The sequence below is a fragment of the Actinia tenebrosa genome, unplaced genomic scaffold (assembly GCF_029948245.1).
Source record: "Actinia tenebrosa isolate PJP-AT-01 unplaced genomic scaffold, QUT_ActTen_1.0 PGA_scaffold5__44_contigs__length_20552954, whole genome shotgun sequence".
Taxonomy (NCBI): Eukaryota; Metazoa; Cnidaria; class Anthozoa; order Actiniaria; family Actiniidae; genus Actinia; species Actinia tenebrosa.
Window position 1 is genome coordinate 6,272,237 of NW_028292582.1, and position 22,118 is coordinate 6,294,354.

At 38.0% G+C, this 22,118-nt stretch overlaps 1 protein-coding gene and 2 non-coding genes across 3 annotated transcripts; all 3 read right to left on the minus strand.

Moving 5' to 3' along the window:
• Window positions 1–140: 140 nt before the first annotated feature.
• LOC116286613 (protein kinase C and casein kinase substrate in neurons protein 1) lies at window positions 141–8,784 on the minus strand. Its single transcript, XM_031693166.2, has 5 exons — window positions 8,521–8,784; window positions 4,568–4,837; window positions 3,191–3,524; window positions 1,879–1,999; window positions 141–1,223 (listed from the first exon to the last, which is right to left on the minus strand). The coding sequence occupies exons 1-5, from the start codon at window positions 8,750–8,752 to the stop codon at window positions 1,080–1,082; spliced, it is 1,101 nt and encodes a 366-aa protein (XP_031549026.1). The 5' UTR covers window positions 8,753–8,784; the 3' UTR covers window positions 141–1,079.
• Window positions 8,785–19,710: 10,926 nt separating this feature from the next.
• Window positions 19,711–19,783, minus strand: Trnaa-ugc (transfer RNA alanine (anticodon UGC)). Its single transcript has one exon. It is a non-coding gene; the product is annotated as a tRNA-Ala (tRNA).
• Window positions 19,784–20,583: 800 nt separating this feature from the next.
• On the minus strand, window positions 20,584–20,655 carry Trnam-cau (transfer RNA methionine (anticodon CAU)). Its single transcript has one exon. It is a non-coding gene; the product is annotated as a tRNA-Met (tRNA).
• Window positions 20,656–22,118: the final 1,463 nt, after the last annotated feature.

Genomic DNA, 22,118 nt, shown 5'->3' on the forward strand with positions numbered 1-22,118 from the left:
TGCGTAGGAGACTAAGTTCATGGGAGCTCGAGACTGAGAAATGGATATAATAATAATGATAATCATTGTTTTCTATGCTTTCTATCTTTCGGTGCTTTATTACTGAGTACAAGTTGCAAGTGATAACTGAAAATAGCACGGAAAATTAAAAACAGCAGTTTATTTTTTACTTGTTTTATTACATAAAAAGAGAGAAAAAACTTTCCATTTTCGCAGTCCACACTAATACGATAGGTATCCGTTTTCAGATGTCTCCACTCTGGAGAGCGTTTTTGAACGTTTTAGTATGGACGAAAGGAACGAAAAACAACAAAATACATCGAAAGTATGCTTTTTCAAACAAAAAACGCATTAGTGTAGGAGGGGGCTTACACTTCTTTGCAAAGTTTGCAGCGCGTGCGCGGATGCTGTCATCAGTAACCGTGCCTCTTCAGTAATACAGCACAGCTTTCGATCAATCAGAGTGCGCGTACTATCTAAGCTACATAATCAATAAAAATATAATACATAGTACATCCATGTACGTATAGTATATAATTTATGTGACTAATTTATTGTTATAATATCAATAAATCGTTATATTTCACAATTATTCGCCGAAGGCGAAGTGAATATCGGGGAATGTTTACCAAGCCGCGAGCCTTCAACACGGGTTCGATCCTCGGACTCGTCGTATGTGAGTCCGGGTTATCCGGTTTTGCTCCTTCTAAATTCTAAATTCTGATTTGATCTAGAAAAGGCGTGCGTGATAAAAATTACTCGGTGTGATTTTTTTCTGTGAGATACGAAATCTAAAACTACAAAAACTACAATATAAACTACAGGACCAAGATCAAAATATTTATATAAAAAGATATATAGAGTTAATATGCGACTATTTAAAATCTAAGTAAAAGATTCTTAAGTTAGAAACTCACTGTAATTAGTCTTGAAAGTATGAAAATAAGTGAAAACTTTCGAGTTTTCGTTCTACTCCATTAGCATGTTCTCCCACGCATCCTGATAATATTAAAGAAACTGCGAAAGGTTCTTCTCTTAATGGAAGTTGCGTCTTACCAAGTCTTGGCAATATAGTTCAGTCAGAGTGTTGTACAAACTGAGCTTTTCTCGGTTTTCAGGCCTGACCCATCACCATCTGTTGGAGATGCTTTCTTCACATTCTCTGGCTTTTGGGCTTCTCGTACAGCAACTGCTTGTTCTTCTGTAGATTTTGGGTTATATTCCTGTACACACGTATTTGTAGACGTCAGTGACGTAGCGAGAGTAGTAGAGTTGGAGGGGACACTAGAGAAAAACGTTTGCGCATGCTTGCACTTCAGCACGTTTTCTAAGAATTTTGAAGAGTTTGAGTGAGAAAATAAATGTTTGTTTTCTCCAACTATACACTAAAGTTTGAGTATACTTTTGTCAGACCAAGAAACTGTATTAACAAACACAATATGAAAGAATTAGCCTTAAGTTTCAAGCATGGACACTAAGTTTTGGCATTTTGTGAAGTCCAATTTATCAAGCATTTTTGAAAGTCAAATTTACTTATGTTTTGACTAATTCGCATACGGATTCAGAGCATGCGCAGACGTTTTTCACTCGTGTCGTTCGAGGGGCGAGCACGCGCGTTTTGGCGCCAAAATTCTCGCCAAACCCACAGGTAGCCCAACAAAATAGAAAGAAGGATTTTGTAAAACTTTTGCCCTGCATCCCTTGGTACTCCCGTAACATAAATATATGTTTACTATCAAAAGAACATATCGGTCAAAGCAGTTAAGTGTTATATTGACCATTCCGAGGTCGAGTTAGCAATGCAGTGCATTGTGGGACTGTTTTAGGGAACTAAATTACCGCCAACTTGGAAATGATTGGGGAATGTCTAATAATTACCTCGTATTCTACACAATGAAATGGCAAGTCTGTGCCATACGTCGCTGCCCACCATGAAATGTCTGTCGCTGGATCACAGTTTTCTATAAACCTTGAAAGGCTATCATGTATCTGTGAATACCTGGGGGAAAAAGGAGGGATGTGTTGAGTCAACACATAAAGCAGATAACAAATAACAAGAAAACGATAGATTGAAAGTGCGCGTGAATGCTGTATGCTCTGATAAAGCACGGTCTTCCAACCAATCAGAACGATTAATAATATAAGTTACAGCTATATCATAATTTTCCTCATTCTTAATTAGTAAAAAAATCATTCTTTGATGGTTAAGGGCCCTAAAGCTTGATAATCATTTTAGGGAGGCTGCAACATTCTGATGCAAGTAGACATAAGAAGAGTCGTTGATTTTTGAGCCTGAGGTTGTTAAATCATTATGGTATGGTATGTCCGGAAATAAATGCTTCGGCGAAATTTTTAACGATAAATTATCAATAGGATAAAAACTATGAGTTGTTATCAAAATGGGTTTTATAATATTCTAAACGGACAGAGAACACAAAATTCCCCCAAAGCTTCTGCAGTCTCCACAAGTCGGTCACATTTTTATTTCATCCAGAGAGAACAGGAACTCTGAGTAACTCTTGCTCTGTAACTGGGTTCGACTTTTATAACCAATCACACTCATCATCCTTGGTCTTAAGTCGATGTTGCTACTTTTTATTAAAGAACTTATTCTAAAAGCCGACCCATTAAATTTGTGGGATCTACTGGTCCTAAACTGCGCATAAAAACTGCTCTTTATTAGTAAACTAATGGTTGCTGACGCCATCAGCGTGCGCAGAGAATTTTGCAAAGAATTGTAAGAAAAAAAGCATTGAAAAATTCAGTTCTCTGTTTAGTAATAAAGCACTAAAGAAGCGCAGAAAGCACTCAAGAAGTGTGAGAAGCACTCACCTAAGGCTCGTGCTTTTCTTTATACTTATTTCGTTCTTTTTTCACTCCCTGTGTGCTTTATTACTGAACGGATAAGGAAAAAGCTTTTTGTATGTATTTTCGGGTCCAATTGCTTAGAAAAACCGCTAAAACAAAGCGAAAAAATGTTCTCAACGACTGAACCTCCACTTGAAACGATTAGAACTTTGGATAAAAATCTTGTGAAGAAGAAAAAGTACATCTTTATCAGAAATACCTTTCGTTTTGGACCTAGAAGTCTCTTTAACATACAACTGACTTCACAGTTAAAAGCTCTTAATATGTTAAAGTTTCTTGAATTCAGGTCGCGAATATTGTCCATTATCTGACAGACACGTACCTTTCAAAGATATGTGTTGGGTTTAACACTTGGCAGATACTTTGCATGGTGCTTTTCATAAAGATTTTCCTTTCCTTTTCAGATTCTTGTAATTTCTCAAACATGAACACCATATCCTCCTTGTACTTTGGGTTGTAGCTGGTTATGTCTCTTATTGCTTCTTTGTAATCACTTTGTGTGGTTACAACATCATTCTTAGCTTTAGTAAGTTTGTCGTTTAGCTTTTTCTTCTGTTCATCAGTTTGTGGGCTTGAGGTAGTACAGTTATCAAGCTGTTTCTGTACTTGATCACGAGCCACACATGCTGCAAAATACGACTTCTTGCACTTTAGAACTAGAAAGAAATACAGGAAAATATTAGTTTATAATAAACTTTCTACGAGGTCTGGCATTGAAAAAAAAAAAAAAAAAAAAAAATGCAGCAAAAATGTATTGTGGAGTATTTCATTTAAAAAAAACAACACTATAATCAATGGTTCACCACAACAACACTATTCCACCACCACCACTATTCCACCTCCACCATCCCACCACCACTATTCCACCTCCACTATTCCACCTCCACCATCCCACCACCACTATTCCACCTCCACTATCCCACCGCCACTATTCCATCTCCACCATCCCACCACCACTATTCCACCTCCACCATCCCACCACCACTATTCCACCTCCACCATCCCACCACCACTATTCCACCTCCACCATCCCACCACCACTATTCCACCTCCACCATCGCTATTCCACCTCCATTATCCCACCATCCCACAACCACTATTCCACCTCCACCATTCCACCACCACTATTCCACCCCCACTATTCCACCTCCACCATCCCACCATCAGATTACCACTATTCCACCTTCACCATCCCACCACCACTATTCCACCTCCACCATCCCACCACCACTATTCCACCTCCACCATTGCTATTCCACCTCCACCATCCCACCACCACCACTATTCCACCTCCACAATCCAGGGGGTACTCCCCTTTATTCACTGCCACCAAACAAGGTATATAAAATTGCACTCACTTTGGGACAGGGCATATGAAATCTTGTTCTCTCCTCTCTGGAACAGGGTATCTATTTTTGCAATACAGGAGCAGGGCATGGCTTTCAGCAATCTTACTCTGGAAAGCGATTTTACTCTGCTACAGGGTGAGGGTTTAGAGGGCTCAGCTGCACATCCCTACCCTAAATGGGCAAGAATACCTCCTCCCCCCACCCCCCGGCCTAAAGGCTTATGAGATATTCTGATTGCAATTGGTAATATTGCCACCTAGAAATCATTGTATAATTAGCATATATTTCAGAAGTTTTTGATATTTGGTGTAAATTATATATAAACATTTGAAAACACATTGTCTAGCTACCTGTGTCATATCTTTTGGCATATGGCTTGTGTGCTTTGCTAAAGCCTTCTTCAGCATTCTTGGTTTCTTTCCAGCTCAATAGTGACTTGTGATAATGTTGTCCTTTCCATGTAGATATACTTTGACACACTTGAGTTAGAAGCATTGCTTGTAGTTCACTGTAAATCGTAGACAATCGTTCTGCTTCTTTTGCAACCTCTAGCCATGATGAATTGCAAGAGCCATATTCTGCCCCCTTTGATATAAGATCAGTCCACTTTTTTGACCATCCTAAAAGCATCACATCAAATATATAAAATTAGTAGACAACCATCGTATAGTAAGGTTAACCAACAATTATGAAAGTACAGAGAAGTTGGAAAATATGTGGTAAAAATCAATTATACATTGAATTACAGTCATCATGCCCATACCTGCCCATTTAGCCCCAAACCATCATGCCACCTCTCCATCTAGCCACCAACCATCATGCCCCCTCCCCATCTAGCCCCCAACCATCATGCCCATACCTGCCCATTTAGCCCTCAACCATCATGCCTCCTCTCCATCTAGCCACCAACCATCAGGCCCTCTCTTCATCTAGCCCCCAACCATCATGCCCATACCCGCCCATTTAGCCCCCAACCAGCATGCAACCTCTCCATCTAGCCACCAACCATCATGCCTCCTCTCCATCTAGCCCCCAACTATCATGCCCCCTCTCCATCTAGCCCTCAACCATCATGCCTCCTCTCCATCTAGCCCCCAACCATCATGTCCCTTATCCATCTAGCCCCCAACCATCATGCCACCTCTCCATCTAGCCCCCAACCATCATGCCCCCTATCTGTCTAGCCCCCAACCATCATGCCCCCTTCCGTCTAGCCCCTAACCATCATAACCCCTATCCATCTAGCCCCCAACCATCATGCCCCCTTTCCATCTAGCCCCCAACCATCATGCCCCCTATCCATCTAGCCCCCAACCATCATGCCCCCTCTCCATCTAGCCCTCAACCATCATGCCCCCTATCCGTCTAGCCCCTAACCATCATGCCCCCTATCTGTCTAGCCCCCAACCATCATGCCCCCTATCCGTCTAGCCCCTAACCATCATGCTACCTATCTGTCTAGCTCCCAACCATCATGCCCCCTATCCGTCTAGCCCACAACCATCATGCCACCTATCCGTCTAGCCCTCTATCTGGTTACCATATGTTTATCTTAGATAGTTATATACAAGCATGCTCAATATTTATTTCAAAAGCAATTCTAACAGCAATTAAACTAGAGACTATTCATAATTTATAAGTTGGGGTCCACGTGGATTCTGTTTAAAATGATACCTTTCAGGTAGCACCACTTTATGAACCTAAAAATTCTTGCGATTCTAAATTAAAAATTGAAAAAGTAATAAATGGTCCTTAACAGATGCACATGCAAGTCCATTTGCTTGCTTCTACATCAAAGAACCCTTATTTCTAGTGTAATGTTTTCCTATTTTCAAAACACCTAAGGGACCATTCTCCTCCAGTGACCATGAATAATACATGACGTAGTTCTATTTAAGGTTGGAATTGCTGCGCATAGCAAAACTATTGTTTATTATGCTCGGCAACTCCAACCACGACTTGGAACTATTATTCGTGGTCAATGAATGGAACTGTAAAATGGATTATATGCAGACTGGATGTTCAATGGTTTGGCTAGTATGTGAATTTTGAGCTTTTGCTACATCTCCTTTTACAAACCTATTCTTTTTGTGAACCCCAGAATACTTCTATTTAAAGTTTTCAATTGCCCAATTTGCTATTGCTTGATACCATGTAATATATTCTTTACCTTCATTAAGGCAGCCCATGGTAATGAGGTGAGAAAAGTATACAAATGAACAATGCGATATTGCTTTAGAATTCCACAATTTTTTTTACAGTGCTGAAGATTCTATGCACTGAGCAATAATTGAGAACTTGCAGAGTATTGCAGAATATCTTAATATTAAATAAATAAATGAATAAAATAAAATAAATTATTAAGTAACTAATCCATGCACAATTATTTTTGGATGGTCTTGCTTAAGCTTGCATTAATTGCTTATGGTCCTGGACATGGTTTTCGGGAAATGGTAATTGCTGGGTTTAACTTGACCTCATTTTTCTCAGTCTATGTGGAAGGTTCATCAGCTGAATCACACGTTTTAAAGTGCACATGAACCCTTTGACAATACTTTTACTACTGATTCTAAATGAAGTAAATAGTTGAATGGTAAGATATTTCTTGATTTATGTGATGCGTCTTTACGTAAGTTATGAAGGTTTATACTTCCAATATACTAATGAGTGTGACGTCTATTAAGGCTTAATTAAATGTACAAAATCGAACTGGTTCATTGATACAGTATTTAAAAAGCATCATTATTTTACTCATGGTTTACATGAAAGCTATTTACAGTGCGACTACTCCAACCAATGCAAAGCCACCTCGACAAATTTTCCACAAATTATCCAATAGTGTTTGAGTATATTTAGACAATAGATTAGCGGCAAATTTTGAATCTAAATATTCTTCCGTTGTTCCGGTTGGTAAAACTAAATGATGAAGAAGAGCTTGTAATATATTTTCTTCGCAAATTAGTAATTTGTGTCACCAAAGATATAGAAAAATAGTAATGTACGACTTCAAATACGACAGGAAAGCAAATTAGAGACAGTATAAAACACAGTTTTTATGATTACAGTTTGTTCTTCCAGACACAGATTATATCAGGCTGACACTGTTAGATGTTATCGCTATGTTGCTATGTGACAGCACATTTATATTCGACAACAAAGGTGCCGGCAGTCTTCTAAGCTGTGTAAACCCATGGATAGTTGTCCGATTTGTAGCAATTCTATTGTTCAGATTCCTACTTTTGATTGGCTAATTTGTAGAAAATTTGTCAAGGTGGCTATGGTTGGAGTAGTCGCACTGTAAAAGTTTTGTTTTCAAAATCGCCAGCATTTAGTATTACTAAATATGACAAAACACTCAAATACCTTAATTAATAGACGTCACACTCATTAGCACATTGGAAGTATGAACCTTCATAGCTTAAAGACGCATCAAGCATCCAGAGATTCAAAGTGTCAAGTATATGACATCCAAAGCAAACCAAGCTTGGATTCATCAAACGAAAATGTGCTGGTAAAGTAAACAGAGATTTTCTGACTGACGGCACATGGTGGTCAGTTTGACCATCATTTGGTGTAGATAATTGTGATTCCTAGACATTTTTCAGCTGATTGAGACCCAGCAATTGGTATCTGAGTTTTCGGTATCTCTGATGACATTTATCTGATTTATGGATATAAAGTATCTTGTTTTTGGAATTTTTGGGGTCCAATCGTTTCTGAAATTCTGGTATCTTGACATAACCCCCCCCCCCCCCCCCCCGGTTGGGTTTTAAGAGCACACTAATCCCCAACGCTATTGATATTGATATTAACCACAAAAAGAAATTAATGATGAAAAAAAGAACAAAATTAGTTAATGACGTGCATCTCTTCCCATGAGAATAAAATGACAAAAGACGTGACTGTCTTGTTGGTTGACATGACAAAAGACATATAATACCAAGACCAAATCTTTTGTCTATCAACCAAAATGGCGGATGTGAAGGTACATTGCACCCCAAGAATATTCACATTTATCAATATATTTTTCCAAATTTAACGGTATCCCTTCATTTAATAACTTGGGCAAATAAAAAAATAATAATCGCATGGTTCCTAGTAAAAGATATTAAGGTTAAAGGAATGAATTTCACTTCATGCTCTATGCGATTACCTAAAGAAGATGGTGAGCGTAATATAAAACTAGCTATAAAAACTACAGACTGTATATTAAAACTAAACTAGCTCGAGAATCATACTTTTGCTGAATATATTATCCAGCGAAATCTTTTAAGCTCCTAAGTCGATCTGTAAACATATTTACCTTGCAATTTGTTCGCGTAGTTACTCTCGATATCCGCTCGTTCAGTTATCATCTTCGTCAGATCATCGCATAGTTTACTTCCATCGTCTACTCGTTTCACCGTCTTTTTGTAACCATTGACGTGCCAAAAATCAAATTGTGGTTCAGAAGTTAAAGGGATGGTTTGATGCAGTTTAGTTCCTGGTTTATTGTTTTCACTTTTATCGCCATTTTCATCCATGTTGTGATTCATGTTCTAATCTCTCATAATTAGGCTTAGGTCATTGTACGATGTGTCAACAGCTTATATAAATATGGTATCCATGGCGATGGGCCGTATCGTACCCAGAGCTCCTCCGGTATCTTACTGCCATGAGCTTTTACTCCAAAGCGAGTAAATCGAGTAAAGGGAATAGTTGAATGGTGAAGTATTTCTTTATTTGAATCTAGCGTCTATAGATTATGAAGGCTTGGCTTTTAAAATAATTTTTAATATATGAATTTAGGCATTGACTAAGCGAAGCTCACAATGGACACAGGGAGCCCAATTTAGATAAAACTGAAATGTGAAAATATTATCGGTAAAAAAATCTTCAACTATTTTTCATTCGAGATGTATCCTACAAAGATGGATCAGCTGGAGGACTGGGGAGACAACCAGCTGGTATACGCTTTATTACATAAAGCGAATAGATCAGGCTAGCTCGGTTCTGTTTCTCAGATAAAACACTCCCGAAGCTGTAGAACACTCAAAAAGTTATAGAAATCACTCGCCTACGGCTCGTGATTTCTATAACTTTTTTCGTGTCCTACAGCTCCAGTCGTGTTTTATCAGAGAACAGAACATAGCTAAGCCTGATCTATTTGTTAAATGAAAAGTATTTTTACCGCGATGATCGAAAATAAAAAAATATAAAATGCTTTGGTAGCAACAGAGAGAAAATTAGCTGGAGATTATCAAGCTTAACCAAGAGAGCATAAATAAGAGAGGGAAACTTTTAAATAAAGCGTGCGCATGTAAATCCCCGGTTGGGCTATTTTTAGTAACTGGATGCAGATTGAATTTCGCCTTATTCTACTCCCGAGCGTCATCAACTTGCGCACGCGCACTATTTCTGTTTCTTTCCCCCTCTTATTTATGCTCTCTTGGATTCCTATAATTAGATTAAGATTGACGACATTTGAAAAGCTGAATAAAAATTTTTTAAATTAATCCAATAATAGATATATAATCTGTATCATCACCAAATTTCTTTGTGATTTAGCCACCCTTTTTGTCATTGACGATGTAATAAAGCGTGCGAAAAGACTGGGACTAAAACTCATTAATATTCCTTGTCACATTTTCTTTCTTTCGTATCCATGACAAGCCTTATAGTTTTTCCTTGACAATGAAAAGTTGACCATATTCTCCCTTTCTATCTGTCTACACGACCATGTTTCTACCCTTGTGAAGTAAAGCTTGCGAATTAAAGATTTTAATTTGCTCGCTACGCACATGATAATGCTAATAATTGAAGGCATTTTCATTAACAGATCAAAAACAGTTTTCCGTGTTTGATACTCTGATCAAAACACGCGGGATGTTGGGAGAACACGAGAGGAACGTAGGAAACCACGACGCGTAGCGGAGTGGTTTCCAGCTTCTCGAGTGTTCTCCCAACATCCCAAGTGTTTTGATCAGAGTATCAAACACAGAAAACTGTTTTTGATTTGTTTTATAAAATAACAAACGCGCGAAAAGATCGAAAAAAAGCAAAGTCTAAGTAAATTCTCCCTACGTGCCGTCTTATTCAAACTGACCAATGAGCGCGCGCGATAGATTAAAAATGACGATTGCGTGTTTTGATACTCTCATCAAACATGGTTTTCGACCAATCATAGTGCGCGTAGTATCCCAATTATTTTATAATAAAATTTTAAAAAGGTGTCGACTTTGGAATCGTAAATAAAATATAAAAAATATATATAAATATTTGTTAGAATTATTATTGCTACAATTTTATATTGCTACTATATTATTATTATTAATATTGTTTTTTAATTATCATCAATATTATTATCATTATATATATTTTTTATGGTTTGTACATAATTACGTAACTCAGCCCATGGGCTGCGATAACATTTTCAATGAAAATCTATCTAAATCTATCTAAATCTAAATGAATAAAGTAACACAAAAAAGTCTTTATTCCTAAACAAGAGTGAGGGTTAGGGTTAGGGTTAGGGTTAGGGTTAGGGTTAAAAAGGGGAATGCTGTAAAACATTGACCAATGACTCCAATGTTTTGTGTAGGATAGTGCTATCGGTGTGCAACATTCGAATTCCGATATCTGCATTCATTTTCAGCACGGTTATAGTATTACCCCTTTTTAACACTAACCCTGAATGACATGAGTGTATGTTGGGAATTGACGTAGTGATAATCAAAAGGTAAAGAAGTTAATCGTCCAAGAGAACGCAAGATCCGGGCCTGGTTCACGACGCCCGAGAGGACGAAGGTAGGCCAAGAAATGCCAAGTGTTCTTAAGGAGGAGTATGTTGCGTTGGGTGAAAAACAACAATTTAATCTCAGAAGATCGTAACCACAACTTTGGTCTGCAAAGGATTTAGCTCCACAAATCTTAAACTTTGATATCCTTTAGTGCCTTGGCGGGTATTGTTTGCTAATCTTCTGGAGGTAGATCGTTGCACTCTAGCACGGAATTTGACTTAGATGCGTTCAGTCAAATGCAAATGCCAATTGTCTGAATCTGCGGTTCCACCCGTACTGAACAGCATTACTATTACAGCAACACTTCATCAATAGGGTAAAACTAACCTGCCTCACGACGGTCTAAACCCAGCTCACGTTTCCTATTAGTGGATAAACAATACAACACTTGGCGAATTCTGCTTCGCAATGATAGGAAGAGCCGACTTTGTAGGATCAAAAAGCAACGTCGCTGTGAACGTTAATCGCTGCCACAAGCCAGTTATCCCTGTGCCAACTTTTCTGACACCTCTAACTTAAAACTCCTAAAGACTGAAGGACTGATAGACCATGCTTTCACAGTTTGTATTCATACCGAAAACCAAAGTCAAGTGAGCTTTTACCCTTTTGTATTACATGAGATTTCTGTTCTCATTGAGCTCACCTTAGTACACCTGGCGTTATCACTTGACAGATGTCCTTCCCCCCCCCCCCCCCCCCCAAACTCCCAACTTGACAGTGTCTTCGACTCGGATTGGTCTGCAAAAGAGAGACCTTATATCCAGAACGTGAACCTTGGCGGTCTCCACTAACTAATAACAATGAAATCACTGGTAGAAAAGAAAAAAAAATTTACAAATTATAAAAAGGATTTAAAAACTATAAAATATAAATATATTATAAAATCGTTAAAAGTTATTGGAACTAAAAATATGGAAATAATTTAATACTAGTTACGAAGAAAGGAAATGAATAGGATAAAAATTTACTGCTTCTCCTTGAACAAATAATCTCTAAGACCTTTCTTGAATTTAATAAGAGAATTACAATGAACTAAATGTTCTGGCAGATCGTTCCATATATTAATATACCTAATCCAAAAGGAGTATTTATAAATGTTAGCTCGAGCATATATATGGTGTCCAAATTTTGTGGTCATGAGTAGACCTAGTACGACCTTTAGAAAATACTAAGTAATCTTGTAATTTGACTTTAGAAAAGCCATATATAAACTTAAATAATTGAACTAAGCTAAGAAAGTCACGACGAGAGTGAAGACTTGGCCATCCTAGGTATTTCAAACGTTCATTGTACTCAATGGAACTGCCTAAAATCCATCTTGAGACATTCGTTTGAATTCTTTCAAGTTTATCAGATAGGTATTGTTAGTGTGGATTCCATACAGGGCACGCATACTCAATGATTGGACGAACCATAGATTTATAGCCAGTTATTATTGCCTCCGAACATTTCCCAAAAGTACGCTTCAATAGACCAAGCATTTTGCTCGCTTTAGTAGCAACTGTTAGTACATGTGTTTTTCAAGATAAATCAGATGATAGTGTGACTCCAAGGTGTTTATGGGTATGAACTTGATTAAGTGATGTCGAGTTTATGCACAGGCAGCCCAAACAAGGTTCCTGTGTATGGTTTATAAGGGAATGTATGGGAGTTATGATAAAGTTATGACAATAAAATGTTTCACTCAACAATTTGCCTCAAAACTTGCTGCAGTCGTTGCATTTACTTTGTTCAGTCTTCTGACGACGTTTCAGCGCGATTTGAGGCCGTTTAGTGTTTTTTTTTTCAAAATCCGCTCTTCTCTACCTAAATAATGATTGGCCGAACGTGATACCAAGCTCGAAACAAATTCCCCTTCCCCGACAGACTTGGGTTTGTTGTATGTAATGCAGTATGTAACGTGACCCGCTCACGCTTTACAACGACCGTTTGAACACCATCGATCACACGCTGTAGAACAAATCAAATATTCGACTTTAAGCCAGGATTTTTCTGGAAATATTTGGCGTTGTGGCATTCAGAATACATGTTATGATAGAGAAATTATCGTTCCTTTGATATGTTGCATTTTTATTGCGGTTCAAGGGGAGTGAGAGAGAATTGTTTTGGATTTTCTAGCGTGATGTAGTCGATATCGGGTGCTAAGTCTCAAGCCTTCCCATTATTTAGGTAGAGAAGAGCGGATTTTGGAAAACAAAACAAAGAGCCCTCGTATGCAGTGTTTTACTGAGAGCCTCCTCGCATAGTGTCGGGACAGTATAAAAAATATATATTGCACTGCAAAGATCTCGGCTTCAAATCAATTATCTGTCATCCTAGTGGCATAATAAAGCATTCATGTTCGAAATTAAATGCCAGCTATAAATGTAAGACTTTTTGGTAACTCAGTTCTCTCAACGTATTTTGACTGTTGAAGCCATACACTTTTTACAGTTATCAATGGTAGCAAAGCCACGATAATTCCTTGCTTTCTGCCTTAACAACAACAACAACAACAACAACTTTATTTTGTACCATTCTCTTATAGGATTTACAGCTCTTTATATATATATATATACAATATAGATGATTTATAAATAAAACTAAATAGTATAAAAACACAGTTATTTATAGTATATATACCAAGACAGATAAATGAAAAAAAGGTACAGGTTGTCTGCAATAACCACAAGGCTAAGTAAAAACAGACAGCCCGTTCTATGTTATTAAGGAACTATGATTTTATGATATCTATCAAAATGTATTGATCCCTCGAATTTGTAGTAAATTTCTTGAGCAAATTATCCGAAGCTCGACCCGATAGTCTCGTTTTGATGCTACATTCATCACGATACCGCTGATTTGTTGGGGTGGCGTGCTCATCTACGATAAGAGCTATTCTTTCCTTCCGTGATTTCTTCCATGTTTTTTTGTTTCGTTTTTACAATTTTACACACACACACAAAAAAAGAATGATAGTTAAAAAGCTCGTAAAAAAGAGTCGACATGGTCCAAGTAACGTGTGATTTGCAAGCTCGACCAATCAGAAACGCGATGTGCACCTGGCGGGCGACACTTTTAGCGTTACGCACAGGGTTCCCATGCGATGACCACAATGTAATGCCTTCGGCCCACGCGGGAGATCCGCTACTAATTGCGCTATCATTATTTTACTCAATTAAAGGGTTCAATGTTATACAAATGTTTTAGCAATATCACTCGAGAGGATGTTCAAATATATAAATGGGACCATCTGTAGTTTAGGCCGTAAAAATGAAAAGAGATGAGTTGTTAAAAGGCAAGAACTTTGACCACATACTAAACCGAACGTTCAACAGCAAGGACGCAATGGATTATTTGTTTTTATTGCTTACGATAAAAAACATTTACCAAAAAAGATTTTCCCACACCAATGGGATAAATTTTATGCCGCGGGTTTGATAAATTTTTTGCGATTTGTATTGGTAGTACGATGGACGGAGCCATGACTATGGTTAGGGTCAAGCGATTTCAACAAATTGACGTCAACCAGATTGTATACGTAGTGTCGCAAGATCGAGTAGACACTTGGGAGTTGTCGATGGGTGATCTGTAGGACAGGTATACCAGAGTTAGAACCTTTTCAGTTTTTTTAAAGAAATTTTTTGCTGAAGTCCCTTTTGTTCTTTCATGATTGAGTAGGACCATACCTCCAAACATCGAGTGCTGAAGCGCAGTATGGCAGCGCGAAGCATTTACGGCTATGCCGGAGATTTCGGCCCCGACACCGCTATCCAGTGACTAATCAGGAAGCTCGGCCGAAGCCTAAGGGAGAGGTTAGTCGGCCCCTAGACCGTAGATGATTAACCCCTTTTTGTTTTAGCTTCGCACCAGTGTCCCAAGATGTGCAAAAGGGACAGCATGGTGGTCTTTAGCAAGGGGGGGGGGGGGGGTCCTACATGGACGCCAGAGACACGCCGGGGTGATGAGCCCCGCCCCCCATGTAGACCTACACACTACAGATTACTACAATAAACACTAATACAAAAAGATAATCAAAACATCATTTACATATAGAGTATCATCCTGGTCTACCTAGGATTATACTCATCAAAACACTTCATTATAGGTTATTCAAGCGAACACAACGTTTTCCCTTGCATAAACGTTACACAAGTACAAGTGAAAAGAAGACAAAGAAAACTACTTTTAGGCTGACCAGGTTATAACAGTAATATCCGGAGAAAACTTTCCCAAAACATTCCAGGATCTGTTGAAAAAACGCCTTGATTTTCGACTAACCGAACGTTTAGAGTAACAGAGCAAATGGATATTAAGTCGTTTCACAACCTTTGCTTTAACCACAGAGGCAACAGGGAGAGTACCTTCAAAGCAATACTCATTCCTAGCCAACCACACAAAGTACTTCAACAGATTAAGAAAATAGGAAAAAACAGGTGGAATAATCTGCCGTTCATGATTGTCATATCCAAATAGCATATGACGAGATTGAAGGGATGGCGACAAGGGAGTAACACGCAGAAATAAGGTCTGAGCCCATAGTAACAGTTCTTGCATGAGGTTACATTCAAAGAATAAATGAACTGGAGTTTCCAAAGGATGTCCACAAAAGCATGAAGGATCAGCAATGTTCATACCAAACTTGACAAGTCGATCACAGGTATAGAGCACTCCATGGCAAATCTTCCACGATAGATCACGAACTTGACGATCCAAAGGCATAATGTTCACTTGTGACCATGTGTCTGTCCAATAGAGCTCGCCAAAGATTGGGCGAAATTTCAGAACGCAATTAGGAAGCACAACATTCCTTTCAATGATATTTGAATAAACAGATTTTGTAGTAAGAGATGAGATAGACAATGCACTACCATCAGAGGACCGCAGAATAGCAAAAGTTTTCAATTGAACTGAGAAATGGCCACCGACATATGCCCAAGCATCTAAAAGTGAGGCATAAAAATCCGGTAGTAAATGAGAAGGATAATATGCAGGATATGAAAGAACAGAACGTAAATCATCACCAAATACTTTCTCCACAAAAAAGGAGAAGAAAGCACACCATTTCGATGGGGACAGGGCCCACCGCTTTATCCACTGACAATGAAGTGCGCGCACCTTTGATTGTATATCAATTAAACCAAACCCACCTTGAGTGGTGGATTGGAAAAGAACGTTTTGTGACACCAAATGCTTTTTCCCCGACCAAAAAAAATCCAAAGTACACTTGGAAGCTTGCGCCAAGACCCAGTTTGGCATGGCTAGTACTGAGGCACAAAACAATAGACCTGCCATGCCAAGTGCATTCAGGACAAGAGCCTTACCAGAATAGGAAAGATTACGATGTTTCCAAGAATCTAGTACGCTAGAAAGTTTGTTTAAGCGACCATCCCAATTTGGATGAGAGACATCATCATTTCCTAAACATGTGCCAAGACAAGGAATACTGTCTGAAGACCACTGCAAGTCAATGGGAGGATCACTACGACCTCTCCAAGAGCCTGCCCAAAGCCCTTTAGATTTCTCTTTATTAATCTTAGCCCCAGATGCCTTTTCATATTCCTCATAGATGGAGAAGACAGTGGATATTTCATCGTCATCTGTACATAACAGGGTCGTGTCATCAGCGTATTGGGAAATAAGTGCTGGTTCATAATCAGGGTGCGGAAGAACCAAACCTCTTAAATAGATTGACGCACGGATACGACACGCTAAAGATTCGGCAATCAGTACGTAAAGGGGCGCTGACAGTGGACAACCTTGTCTTACACCCCTCGATAAATTTATAAAAGGTGTAAAGAAGCCATTTACCAATACCGAAGACTGAGGTCCAGTATAGAACAAGCGTACCCACGAGCAAAAGGAAGGTCCAAACCCCATGCCTTCAAGGACTCTGAGCATGTAGGACCATTCCACTGTGTGCTGAGTCTGTCTGGTGTCTACCTTCCTAATGCTTCCTTAGTCCTTCTTTCAAAATGCAGGCGCGTCGATTTTTCTTTCCCCGTCTGGGAAAAAACCTCCAGTTTTCGACCTGTTTATGTGAAGTTGAAAAAACTTGGTTGGGTTGAAGTCAATGGAAATCCTTGTAAAGCTAAGGGACTCAGTGGATGACAGCCTGTAATTCCCCCATCGCTCCTCCGTGGTTGTGAGTTTTGGGTTATTTTGAGGTTTGAGTACTTAGAGGGGTTATAAGGGGTTTGCAGTTTGATTGGGCATCGCCCAGAGGAGGGTGATCAAGTGGCACGTGACCTAATCGACCAATCACAATCAAGAATTTCATAGTCGTCGTAAAGAATCATTATTTACCCTCATATTACTTATCGTAACCTCATATTTTTTAATTGTCGCATGGATTAATGGCAGTAATTCCTGTACACTAAGTCTCGTTTCCAGATAAGACATATTTCTTTGTAAATTTATAACATTACGATGGCCATCGCTTTCACACGCTGACACTGAAGGTTGAAATATCGTACATTTTCATCGCTTGTCATCTGGTTTTACTTTTTGATAACATGTCCGTATTTATAGATATTTTGAAGCTTTAATTCCTAATGATCAAAAATATCGAGGTGACCCCCGGTGAACCTCTAACCGTTTCCGAGTTATTCTGAATGTTGTGCATGGTACTATGTCACCTATCAAGCATATCTTGTCAAGATGGCGGGAATTACCCGCGTAACGCTACTATCCTCATTCACATGAAAACAGCACCACTAAATCGTTTCAGATAAGACATGAAATCGTAATTTTGTTATCATTTTATTTTATTGATTTTTTATTGATTTCATTGGAAAATTTATAGGCAGAATGCTGAGAATTGTCAGAATACTGAGAACTGTCATCGACCCTCACAAGTCAGCCGTTGTTCAAATGCGTTATTTTGTGTGCTGTTCCTTTTTTCATTTTCATTCACAGCATCTGTCTCAAAACTATTTTGAGGAATTGTTCCTCTCTCTGGAAACTTAGAACAATTGCAGTTACAATTTCTAATGTCCAACCAAGGCATTTTAGCGTGTGGATCAGACACCCCCCACCCCCATCCCCCTCCCCGGGATCAGACCCCTAGTCAGTCAGTGGCGGTAAAGCAGTCAGTCTGATCTTCAATATCATCAAAGTATCAAACAATCAAAACTTTCCTGTTTGAGTCAGTGGAAATATATAAGGGAAAAAATACTGTCATGTTCGCGGAATATAACTATGATAGAAACTAAACTATTAAATTTACGATACAAAGTTTATCAGTTTATCATAACCTTTAAAAGAGGTGCGAAATCCATAAACAATCGACTTTAGACTTCAATATTGACCCCAAACAACAAGAACGCTTTATAATTATTCCAAACAAAAAAGTTTCAATGATAAGAACCTCATCTTGACAAGAAATAAATGAAAATGAATATTGGTAATGAAATGACCGCGCTGAAATCAGCAGCCAACTCAGCAACCAACTCAATATTTCGAAATATTGCCTCGAATGTGGTATCCAGCATTACGAATGGTGTATCCAAAGAAAAGCTTTTGATAAAAATTAAGATACAACTATCAAAATAATATTAATATCTTTAATATATTACCTATTAAGAGAGAATTCTTTTCGTATTCAAGCGGTGAGCGCCAAAAACTATTTTCTTGAAGAAAGGCTGTTGTACAAGGCTAAAATCTTGTTATTCAGAAAGTTTAACTTGTTTGGAAGTGGAGATGGCCGATGAAAGTTGAATCAAGGTGTTAAACCCAAAGCAAAAATTTGAATCGCAAATGAGGTTTAGGCCTTCATTTGCTTATTTCCCATACATTTTCTGTTAAAAATGCAATAAAACATCTTTGTACAATTGAAAATAGCGCTTCAAACAAGCATTTTATCATAGTACATCAGTTTCTAACTGTTAAAAAAGGTTTTGAGTGTTAACCCAAAACGAAAATTGGGATCAAAACTCATACAAAGGTCTAGTTTTTGGCGCTTTTTGCCATTATTGCTCGTTATTGAAAACAAATTCCTCTTAAGTTTTAGGCCTGCGTCTTTCTTAGTTCCTTTGTGTTTCACTAAAATTTTCAAAATTAAAGTGAATCTGGCCAAGAAAATCCAACTTGAAGTTTATGCAAATGAGCACAGTTTTGTATCAGATTTACAACACTCTTCACAGTCGTGATTTCTGTTGTGTTTTCCTCATGAATTATTAATGAGTTTGATGATAAAATGTAACCATAAATATAATAATCAAAACCCACCATAAATGTAATTACCCCTCCAGCCATAAATGTAATAACCAAGTATTCCGGAGAGTCAAACAAAGTGTTCAATCAACAAACAACTCTAAGCAGCATTGTTTGAATATTGCGTCAAACACAGTGAGTGGGGTCACATACAGTTCGTTAATAGACCTGTATCACGCAGGAGTCGTGCTCATTGGCCGTTAAAACTCATCCTCAGTGATTGCGCTTGAATACGAGGCTAGTCGAAGAAGAAAACACAAAATGGAGGCATATAAAAATGAGTGGTTAGCAGAGCAAGGTTTTAATCCTTGGACCTCTGGGTTAGTGTACAAGTGATAAAAGCAAACAGCACCGTAGAGCAGAACAAATACATATGGCTCAATGATAATCTAATATTATACATGCAACAAAAAGCTTCCAAAAAATACCTTTTAGTTAAAGTAGATGGATGAGCTACATAAGTTGCAAAGGCAACTAGGCATTTAAATAGAAGAACAGTTGATGCAAAAGTTAATTGTACTTGGAGAATCCGGGTATCGATCCCGGTACCTCTCGCATGCAAAGCGAGCGCTCTACCATTTGAGCTAATCCCCCTCAATATTTATATTTAAAAATACTAATTGCGCTTTCATTACATTACTCAATTAAAGGGTTCAATGTTAAACAAATGTTTTACCAAATAACTAGAGAGGATGTTCAAATATTTAGGATGGGACCATCTGTAGTATACGCCGTAAAAATGAATAGAGATGGGTTGTTAAAAGAACGTTCAACAGCAAGGACCAATGGATTATTTGAAAAACGTTCTTACACCTTTTCCATGCTATAAACCAGGGCCCAGTTGTACAAAGGGTACGTCATAGCGCTATTGGATAAATTTTATCCAGCGGATAAATTCCTTATTGGATAACAGCATCGACCTATCCACTGGATAAGATTTATCCATCTGATAGCACTATCCATCCCTTGTACAACCCGACCCAGAGGTGAAGAAAAAGATAGCAAAAAGAGCTTGAAATTGTCCAATTTTATTTTGTTGACAGCATCTCATAGCTAGCAGTTAGTCCTCGAGCCCCTGATCTGGATTTGACTAAAGCCTTTGGAAAAATAGACCGGAAATATTGAAAGTTGGAAAACAAATGGCATATGTTATTCTGATCGAAAAGGTCCGCAAAACTCGGTCCCTTCCGATTGAGGGAATCCACTTTTCCCGCTCTTTTCGGTTTTTCGGTAGACGCGTGTAGCATTTGACTGTAAAGTCAAAGTTTCAGCTCTTTTCTTTCGATTATATAAAACAAATTCCCCATATTATCAACATGAGTAAAATAGTTGAAATTTTAGGTTTGAAAGAAGGAAGTAAGGAAAAATTGTAAAAAAATAACGCACTATAACAATAGCAGAGCAAGGTTTCGATCCTTGGACCTCTGGGTTATGGGCCCAGCACGCTTCCACTGCGCCACTCTGCTGATGACCTGTGAGAAAAGCAACCAACATGGTAGAGCAGAACAACCACTATTATCATTCGCATTCTTTCTTTCGTCGTTTTGATTTGCCCAGATAACAAGCTCAAATAACTACCCACATATTATAAACCTTGCTCAATTTTCCCCCCATTCCGTGTTTTCTTTATTGTTTTTCACTCTTTTTGATCTGCCATTCGAGCTAATCCGGCCCCATTTATGTTGTTGTAAGTTACAAATGTTATTACGCTATCATAGAGTTGCTATAATTAAAGAGCTGATGATGCATTACATATTTCAGCGAGGACTGGTGTAAGTTTAAATACAATAAAGCTCAATAAGTATAAACACCTTGCACTGAACATAGGAGGACATCACAGTAGGTTTCCTAGTGCTTTCGAGTAGCCCACCCTGCTTGGATTGAAATATTTTCTCTTGATAACGTGAAATTAGGCAGTTACATACAAAAATGTTAAAGTGATGACGTCAGGTAAGTTATTTGAGTGTTATAATAATAATAATAATAATAATAATAATAATATTAATTAAAACTTTATTCTTTTTCTTAAATACAGTTCTCTCTACGTATAGGCAATTAACAACTGGCTACTTGAAATTGATTGATATATAAATGATATATATATATATATATATAACAAAGTATGTAATGTGGTCTATACTGTTGAAACAGTGCTCGATGCGTAGGGATGCAGAGCAATAGATATATAGTAAAGATTGGATTAAAGACGAGACATGACAACTTTCTAAACACATCTGGGACCTTAAAGATAACAACAAAGACTACAACATAGAATGGACAATCATCACTTCAGCCAGACCATACAGCAGCATTTCTAAGAGGTGTGACCTGTGCTTAACAGAAAAGCTACTTATCATCAAAACAAACAGCGACACTCTTTTAAACAAGCGATCCGAATTGATCTCCAAATGCCGACATGAAAACAAGTTCTATCTGATGAACAATAGAAATCCAGGCCTAGCTAATTAACTCCTTTCCGAACAATACTTCTTTTGTAAATAATCATTACACCTCTTGTATATAAATATCACAGTAATAGGAATATGTTTCATTAAAGTCTGTCTGATGAGTGCGTAAGCACGAAACTCGGAGTTACAGTGAACATGTCTCGTCTTTAATCCAATCTTTACTATATATATATATATATATATATATATATATATATATATATATATATATATATATATATATATATATATATATATATATGTATATGTATATGTAAGAAATCTGTGAATCAATTTTCCGTAAAATAGTGCTCAATACATCGATAGAAGTAGAGCAGAATATTTGTTTGAGAAGAAAAAGTCAAGACAACATTTTGGGCTGGTAGGTATTTTGGTTTAGGTTGAAAGTAGCATCTAGGAAGTTGATGATCTGCTTGTTGGCTTCGATGGTGATGCGTAGTCCGTTGTTGTTGAAGATTCGG